Source organism: Fundulus heteroclitus, chromosome 3, assembly GCF_011125445.2.
Source record: "Fundulus heteroclitus isolate FHET01 chromosome 3, MU-UCD_Fhet_4.1, whole genome shotgun sequence".
NCBI lineage: Eukaryota > Metazoa > Chordata > Actinopteri > Cyprinodontiformes > Fundulidae > Fundulus > Fundulus heteroclitus.
The window spans coordinates 22892347-22901117 of NC_046363.1; the positions used below are offsets into that span (position 1 = coordinate 22892347).

At 44.6% G+C, this 8771-nt stretch overlaps 1 protein-coding gene across 1 annotated transcript; it reads right to left on the reverse strand.

Annotated features, from left to right (window-relative positions):
- Positions 1 to 588: 588 nt before the first annotated feature.
- LOC105926389 (C-reactive protein-like) lies at positions 589 to 3333 on the reverse strand. Its single transcript, XM_021316461.2, has 5 exons — positions 3289 to 3333; positions 3121 to 3201; positions 2835 to 2937; positions 2457 to 2745; positions 589 to 2362 (listed from the first exon to the last, which is right to left on the reverse strand). The coding sequence occupies exons 2-5, from the start codon at positions 3173 to 3175 to the stop codon at positions 2099 to 2101; spliced, it is 711 nt and encodes a 236-aa protein (XP_021172136.2). The 5' UTR covers positions 3176 to 3201; positions 3289 to 3333; the 3' UTR covers positions 589 to 2098.
- Positions 3334 to 8771: the final 5438 nt, after the last annotated feature.

An 8771-nucleotide genomic window follows, 5' to 3' on the forward strand; every position in this document is an offset into this window, starting at 1 on the left:
TCGCCAGCAGGGCTATTTTCTGTGGGCGTTCCTACTGTCGGGTACAAAACCAGAACTTTAATGAAAATGACTATATCATTTATTATCTTATAATATAATGGCACATTTTCTTGTCTACTGTTAAATTTAAACCACCTTGTGCAAAGCATGTCATCTTTAACAAAATGGCATGTATAATCTACAGCTTGTACTTAAAGAAGTGTAAGGTTAATCAGAGTTCAGTTTTTCAGTGCTTCCTAAAACATTGTTAGAACTTTCTTACCTCCTGTATGTGTCAAGGTGTGGAGATAATTTAGAGTGGGAGAGGAGAGCTGGGTCTTCATCAGGCTTTAGGAGAGGTTAAAGGCTAGGAGACAGGGTGGAGCTGGTATCTTTTACAGAGAAGTTTGTTTCTCCATGACATGCTCCTCCTGTTTGTGTACATCTGTTCACTATAAAGACACAGGGTTTGTCTTACTGTGTGTACATTTTGGGAAGAATGCACCTCGAATGCTGTTTGCCTTCTCTGTATTGAAAGAGTAGCTTGTTTCTTAATAATAATTTTTTTCATGACAATAATCATTTCAAAGCCAGAGTAAAATGGTTGCATTCACATCATTTTAATTAAAACCTTTGCTTTCGATAGAGCATGGACCACAAAAAACAATTGTAGCAGCAGTCTCTTAAACTTTAAATCAGTCAATCATGTACAATCCTGTGGAGTTGTGATTGTTTTATTTTGTGTCTCAGAATATATACATTGCAAACATTCAAACATTATCAGTTAAAATTCCTATAAATTGCCCCTAATCAGAGTTTCTCTCTTGTGAATTAAAATGTAAATTCTCCTAAAAATGTGGAAAGTGAAGGAATTTAGAATGCGAGAGGACTGAAGCAAGTTTTAGTTCTACCTCAACAAATATTATGGATTTGTTTGTCACATAATAATTCTAAATCTAAACAAGTGTTTTTCCATATGTTTAACTGGTTGGTAAAACTGCATAGAAAGTACATGTACAAAACATCATTATTCAGATTAATAAAACAGGGTTGAATAAAATTCTGATTCATGTTATTTCTGAATGAATTGGCTAAGATAATAATGCTGCAAAGTAGATTATGAGTAAAATAAAATGTTAACACAACACAGCAACAAAGACAACACCTCGGAAGAAAAGTGAGGGCAAAGTAAATGAACAACGCTGACCAACTTGACAAAATTACTTATATGCATACTTATATGATAACCTTCTTAAAGAACACCATCAACAAATAACTGAGACTATAATAATGAAATAAGACTTGCACCAAAAACTTATTCATGGACAGTTTTATCCAGTTTGTCTTTATTTATTCTTAATTCCAAATGTTAAATTTAATTACACAATCTTAAGGAAGAGCAGCAGTTCTCTCTTCCCTAGGCTAAATTTGATACTCTAGGTATTGTAAAATGTGAATTTGTTCTTTTTCAGAATTTTTCTGGTCTACCTACCTTCACAGATGCATTTACTATTCTTATAGTTAGGCAATTATACAGTATGTTCATCATGTAGATTGTCTACCAAATACTTTTGGTTGACAATGGTACACAAATTAACATAATTGTTGGTAATATTTGGAGTATTAAGCCATTTACTTAGGTGTGAGAGTTGTAAAGTGGTCTATGTTCCAATTAAAATTTTAGTTTGCTAACATGAAGATGCACATTTGAAAAATAATCTTTTAACCCCAGTGGAGAAAAGCCTAAAGTGTTATCTTACTGCTTGGTTTAATTAAGAGTTGTAAAATTGTATCTATCTGACATAAAGTCAGGAGCAAGGAATGTCTCTCCTTTCCATGGATATGGAGAAAATGAGAAAGAAATCTGATGAAGACAGTGCATAATATTCAACTGCAAAAGAAAAAATAATGTTTGTGTAAATTTGGTTAAAGTGCTGTACATAATATGGAAGCCTCCGTACAATGTTGTTTCAATTCAATTACCTGGTTAAGTAATATTCACCAGTTATACATAATTTAAATGATTATACATTTTGTTAGAAATTTACTCAGATCAAATACCCCCCTTTTCTAACACACATTATTGTGATTATGTTCACAGCTAAAGAACGTTTACCCCTTAGTAGCCAGACTTGTTTAGACAAGGCTTTTTTGTGTAGTAGCGCTCGTGACAGTTTGTTTGCATTTCTTCTATCAACACTCTGCCAGTAACATCAAATGTCAGGGCCTCCCAGTTCAGCACATTCCCTGGAGTGAAAATCAAGTTATCCACATAGTTCTGGATTTCACAGGGAGACAAGACGTAGTTCCACATGTGAACATCGGCCATCATGCCAGTAAAAGACTGCTTGGTGTCAAACGAACCAGCATAACTGTCCTGTTCCTGAAAGTAAAAAACAAAATTCAGTCAAAGAAAAGAAAAAAATATATACATGAGTTTATGCTACTTCAACTAAATATTCTAGATTAATACATACCTGTCCTAGGACAACAATTGGTTTACTGATCTGCGATTTACTGAGGAACTTCCGAGCTAAAGGCTGTCCATTAAACCACAGCTGGCCTAATCCAGAATCAGCGTCCCACGTGGAACACACAGAGTGCCATGTATTCAACTTGTAGCCCACTACATATGGCACTGCTTTATTGTTCACATATAAACCAACTGTATCGGCAGTTGACTCTTTAAATATCAGAAAGCCATTATGAGAAGACGGTGTGGCCAGAGAAAATAGGCCATGGGCTCTCTGGAGGTCTGTAAAGAACCTATGAAACAAAAACACAAAGGTACATTAAAAACAGTTTATGTTGCTTTAAACTCAGGTTTCTTCATGCTGTTTATCTTGTAACAATACCTGAGACAGACTGTCACCGCATCTAAATTATGTGTGGCTATATTCAGCTTCACGCTGGCTGTGTTGGTTTCTTGTGGAAATGTAAACATTTTTCCTGAAAGATCTATAAAAAGACATGACATTTAAAATCTTTTAAGAAGATAATTTGATAAGACAACAATCTCGGTCAAAGACAACCATAACATTTCAACGACATGTTTTCATTAAAACCATTTATATCTGGAAGTATCAAGTTCAGAATTTCTCGTTATTTTGCTCTGTTAATAGAGGAACGTATGTGCCTTACCCTGCGGACTTGCAGCGCAGGCTGTCAGCATCACAAAGAGGAGCAAAGCCGACATCTGGTTTTGATTCTTGGATTACACCTCTGTCACAGCACTTGTTAGTTTTTATACAGGTAGATAAGGAGCATGCATTTAATTTATTTTATTGTATTTTGCAGCAGTGATCTTACCTTCAAGTCAAGGTTAGCTCGTTGTGGTTATGTTGAAATGGAGCTGTGAGTTTTTATAGAGGTGCTTCTTCCTCATTACTTTTGGAGTCAATGTCCACAGTAGAGTCTGAGAAATTATCAAGAAGTACTTCCCACTTTTGGGCTATTGACTAAAGCCAGTTTATTCTTGACTGGTCATGACAAACAACAACTGGCTTGGTCAGCTAATACCGGCAGTATGTTTCTCTTTTACAAAGTAGCTTTCAAGTGGGTGGATATGAATGTCAACACAACCAGCAAATAAATAAAGAATCTCTATAATAATCAGTTTGTACAGTAAGTAACTTTTTAAAACATGTACGAAACAGACATAGATATAGCCCATGTGACTTGAAAGCCCCAGTGTGCAAGATTTTCATCTAGTGGTGCGACAAATAAATTCCAAATGACCTCACCGTTAAGCGAGTAAAAAATTACTACAGAGACTACTACAGTGATTCACTCCTCCACCAGTTAGTGCAGTGTCACTACCCATTCTGTACCGGTAGCACGATCCGTACCATAAGCTCCTTTGCGTAAGCGAAAATAGAATAACTTCTGGGTCGCCGCTGAATGCGCTTTATCAGTTTAAAAAGGACCAGAAGAAAAATATTTCCATCATTTCCTGCAAAATGCTATGGTTCACTTAATAACAACCTGGGTGCAATTTGCTGGGGAGATGGGGGGATCCCCCCCCACCCCCTCTGGTTGTGATGTCCCCCCCTCTGGTCACTCATATTTCGTCCCTGGGGGGGATACATTCCTCCCCCTTCTGATCTGAATAAGTAATATTATCAGGGGTTTAATGTTCTCCGTCGTTGTGACGGACTTTCGTCATTTGGAAAATGAGCGCAAAATATTCCATGAAGACTTTTTATTCAAGATTTTAAACAGAAGCTGCGCTCAACCAATGAAATCTGGCAGAGCCAGGACATTAGCCAATCAGAAGGAGAGTAGGGAGGGTCTTTGCAAAGCAGAAATCTACCAGATTGAGGTTTATCGCCCTCAAGAGCCGCGGGGACGAGCCCGTGGGCTCCGCCGGCAGCTAGCCCCGCTGAAGTGGTCCCGGCCATGGGCCCTGAGGCCCAGAGGCCCCAGGGGTGCGCCGCCCCCGCGACGGGGGCACCGGCCGGCCCCCGGGGGGCCAGGCCCCGCGAAGAGGCCGCCGGGAGTGGGCCGGCGCACGCCCGGGAACCCGCCCCAAACCCGAAACCAACCAATGCGCCAGAGGGCCAAGGCGCCCGCCAACGAAGTGGAGGAGGGCAGGACGTGGGGGGATGGGCTCCGCACCTAGCGGAGACTTGAGATGTTCTTGGGAGAGGGAGCGGACCACACCCATACCTGGAAAAAAAAAAAAAAAAGGAAAACTCATTCACACCATCCCTCCCTTGTGCCCCAAACACCACACACAGGAAAAAAAAAAAAAAAAAAAAGACGCTGTACACACATTCCCACATAACACTCACATCCAACACTGACCAGAGGGGGGGGTCACCCCAAATCGACTATACGACTGCTTGTGCCCGGGCCCCGGCCCCGGACCAGACGCCCCCCGGACCGGGCCCCCCCCCAAGAGGGTGGGCCAACACGACCCGCACAAGCCACCTGGCCAGAGCCCCCCTCACCCCCTAAATACCTAATAAAGCCCCTCCCTCCCCCACCTTACCCTTGCCATCCCTGCCCCCCGCCCCTCCTGGGGGGAGCGGAGGCATCAGCCCCAGACCTGGCAAGCCGCTGACTACACACCGCTGCCCCCCGCCAAGACCCCGGACACAGTGGTCCGCACCTCCTTCAGGCCCCAGACTCCTTGCCGCCATCGGAGAACGGGGGTGTGCAGAAGACCCCGATCCTCCCTATGCCTGCTCAGATGTTGTGTTGTTGCATGTTGTTCTCAAGTGCGTTTAAAAACTGGGAGCGCCGAAGGGGATGCACGGCACAGCCCACCCCCCTTCCGGAAGGAAGCTGTTGCCAGCGCACCCCCTCCGGGCGACTGCCCAGAACCCTCAATGTCTAAGTGGGAGAGGAGGTGAAGGGAGCCGTCCGAGGTGAGGCTCACACAACATAAGCCCCCCCCCCCCCCCCCCCCCCCCAGACGTCTTCCCCCCACCCCCCCACCATGGCCTACATGAGTGTGCGATGTGAAAAATGTTTGAAGTGAAAGTGTCTAAGATGCATGATAAAATTGGGGAGAGGGGCGTCACCAGAAAGTGGCAACCTCCAGTAACGCCCCCTCCCCCAGGACCTACATGTGTGGCGGCGTGATGGAGCAGGCAGAGGGAGGAGTCCGGGGATGGGGAGCAAATGACTGGGAAGCTATCCCAGGGAGCCAGCTCCCCTACTGACTCCAATAGGCACCCCCGCTCCCCGAAAGCCCCACCCATAGAAGGGGGGCCTCGCCAGCGGCACCACCGTAGCCCGGGGGCCAGGGAGAGGCCGCAGGGCCCGCCAGCCAACCACCCACCAGGACCAACACCTCAACCCCCCCCCCAGCCCACCCACTAAGCCTACTGGCTTCCCCCCCCCAAAAAAACAACAACTAAATAAATAAAAAAAAAATAAAATAAATAAATAAATAATAATAATAATAATAATAATAATAATAATAATAATAAATAAATAAATAAATAAATAAGAGGGGGGGACCCTGGCCAGCCGGCCCGCACGAGCCATCCCAAACCCCACCCCCCAAGCGAAACCCGCACCGGAAGAAAACACGGACCGGGACAGGGGGCCGGACACAAGCCCACCAGAACGTCGTCCCCCCCCCCCCCCCCCCCCCGTAGATTTAATCCCTCCCCAACACTAACGTTCAAACAACTCACCATACATTCGACAGTAGACATCCAGGCTGGGTAGGTCCCTACTCCCCCTCCTTCCCCCTCCCCCCACTGGCAGAGTGCCTATCCAATGAAGGAGAAGAGCATCTGCCCAGAGATGTTAATGACCATGCCCCCCTACCAGCTCAACGGGCCCCGAGGCCCCCCAGCGCAATCGAGGCCCCGTGCAGGGGCGGACACCCGGGCGCGCGCCGGCCCACACCAAAAGCGGCACACCCCCCGGAACCGGAACCCCCGAGGCCCCGCCGGGGCCCCCGCCCGAGAGCGGCGCGCCCCAGGGACCCCAGACCCACCCCGGCCCCACCCAGCGGCAGCACAGCTACCAGGTCAGTAACCCACGTCCGTCAACACGCAGCTCCCAAAGAGCGCCGCAAGCGGCTGCTGTAGGCCACCCGTAGGCCTCCCAAGCTCCTCCCAGATGGGGGCAACAGACCCCAGAGCCGGATCCACCAGGCACCCTTCTCCAAGTGCCCCCAGGGCCCCAGGAACCCCTCCATCCAGCCACTGCGCCCTGCAGGCAGCAACCCACCGCCCCCTATTCCACTAAGTGATGGTGTTGATCAGAGGAGCCCAAAGAGACCAATCAGATGTGGAAGCAGATGCTGTCTCTAGATTAATATGATCCAACAAAAGATCTCTATACTGATTGATACTGAGATTTTGTTTACTTTTCCAATTCATGAGGATAGTTTTTTTTGCGATACATAAAGCAGTGAAAACCATGTAAACTATTTCTTTTTTCAGAGGACTTTCCTCAAAATTACCGAGCAAGCAAACTGATGGGGAAGGTGTCATTTTACAGCTCAAGCACTTTGATAAGTCCTTACATATCTGTGTCCAGAACCTCTGGACTGGTGTGCATAACCATAACGCATGAAAATAATTATCAGGATGATTGCCTATGCAGTGTGGGCAGATATTAGATTGTGCCAACCCCATCTTGAATAATCTTTGTCCTGTGTAGTGTACTCTGTGAAGGATTTTGTATTGTATTTTTTAAGAAGAAGAAGGAGCGTCGGAATGTGAAATGATGTCCCGGTTTGACTGGGTCTGATTCGGAAAAAGTAAAAAAGAAAATCATAAATATTATTCCACCTGCGCTTTTCTGTAACAAAGAAGGTTGTGGAGGGGCTCTTGACCATCTCCAGCAGTCAATGAGCGAGAGGTGGGGACACAGAGTATATAGGATTGATTTATATTGAATGTGACAGTGGAGTTAAAGTACAGGTGTGAAGAAGATGATGTAATGATGCAAGCTGCTGTCTTTTGAATTAGCTGCAGTTTATGGAGGGGTTTGAAATTGTAAAGTGGAAAGGTGAGTGGACTGTGGACCAGTTTGGCAAATGTGCGAAGGAAGAACTTGCTTGATGCTGCAAATATGAAAGTTAACCAGGTGATGTTATGGATGTGGAAAGTGAAGGAGATTATGCAGAGGGTTGTCCAGGATGGCGCCAAGGCTCTGAAGCTGGAAGGTGGGAGAGATACAGGAATTGTCAATGGAACTGTCAGATTTGGTTAAAGTGGACATGTTACAATAAGCAAATGAGTTTACTAAGGTGGCATGACGTCTACGGCCCCGGGAATATATGGGCTGACTAGAAAATGTTTTCAGTCAAATTGATTATTTTTGCTTTAACCCCTGAATATTATGGATTTTTCTAAATTGATATTAATACATGTCTTGTGTCCTTCACATTTGTAAATTAATTTTGTTGTTTGTTTTTAAAGAGTATTATTACGTTTTCTGCTCAAAGCGGTTAAAGTAAATTAATACCAACTCCCGAGTCCCAACAGTAGGTGGTGCAAGTTTAAAAACAATAGTCTAACCTATTGGATCTAGCTAGCTACCTGAAAGAGCACCTGCTAGCTAACCATTATTAATAAAACTTTTATTCATTAATAAAACTTTTGAAATGATCCCCCCCCCCTGTTTTTTTTTTTGTTGCAAATCGCACACTGATAACAACTGTCATTATTTTGTATGAAAAATATATTGTATTAGAAAATAACTTAAGTGTGCTGTATGCACCCTCTGGTGGACCCATCACAGACAACAGACGACCTTGTTGTTTGCCACAAAGTGTGAAGCTTGTTCCCTTGGGACATTCGGGGAGTTGGTGCGAAATGAAAATTATAAAATAGTTTCACTGCGTTTAAATATATTTTAAGCTACTTGTTCCTGCCATGGATGAAGAGGAACAATCTAGTATAAAGCTGTAAATTGTAACTCCGTGACTAAAAACCAGCAGTGAGCTGAACCAGCACTTCCTGAGGTTAGCCAAACATGCTGCAAACACCCTTGTCTGCCTGTCCTTCCACCCAGAATAGCCCATCTTTCAGCTCTCATCCACCCCATTCGTTACACATAATGCCATTAATGAGTCCCCTCCACCACCCTGTCTTTCTCAATGCTCCAAGAGAGGAACATTCTGTGGAAGACCAAAGTGAGGAATGCTGCAGGTCCAGATGGCACCAGCTCCAAGCTTCTGAGGTGTTGTGTGGATTAGCTGTGTGGTATCATGTGGCACACCTTTCACATCAGCCTGAAGCAGAGGAAAGTACCACAGCTCTGGAAAACGTCATGTGTGGTTCAAGTGCCTAAGTGCACACTTCAAAGACCTTAACAGC

Excerpts from the sequence above, each read along its gene's own strand:
- LOC105926389 (XM_021316461.2), bottom strand. The coding sequence starts at position 3,175 with ATGTCGGCTTTGCTCCTCTTTGTGATGCTGACAGCCTGCGCTGCAAGT. Across the intron at positions 2,938-3,120 it reads CTGCGCTGCAAGTCCGCAGG|ATCTTTCAGGAAAAATGTTT; the intron begins GTAAGGCACATA and ends GTCTTTTTATAG. Across the intron at positions 2,363-2,456 it reads CAATTGTTGTCCTAGGACAG|GAACAGGACAGTTATGCTGG; the intron begins GTATGTATTAAT and ends TTTTACTTTCAG.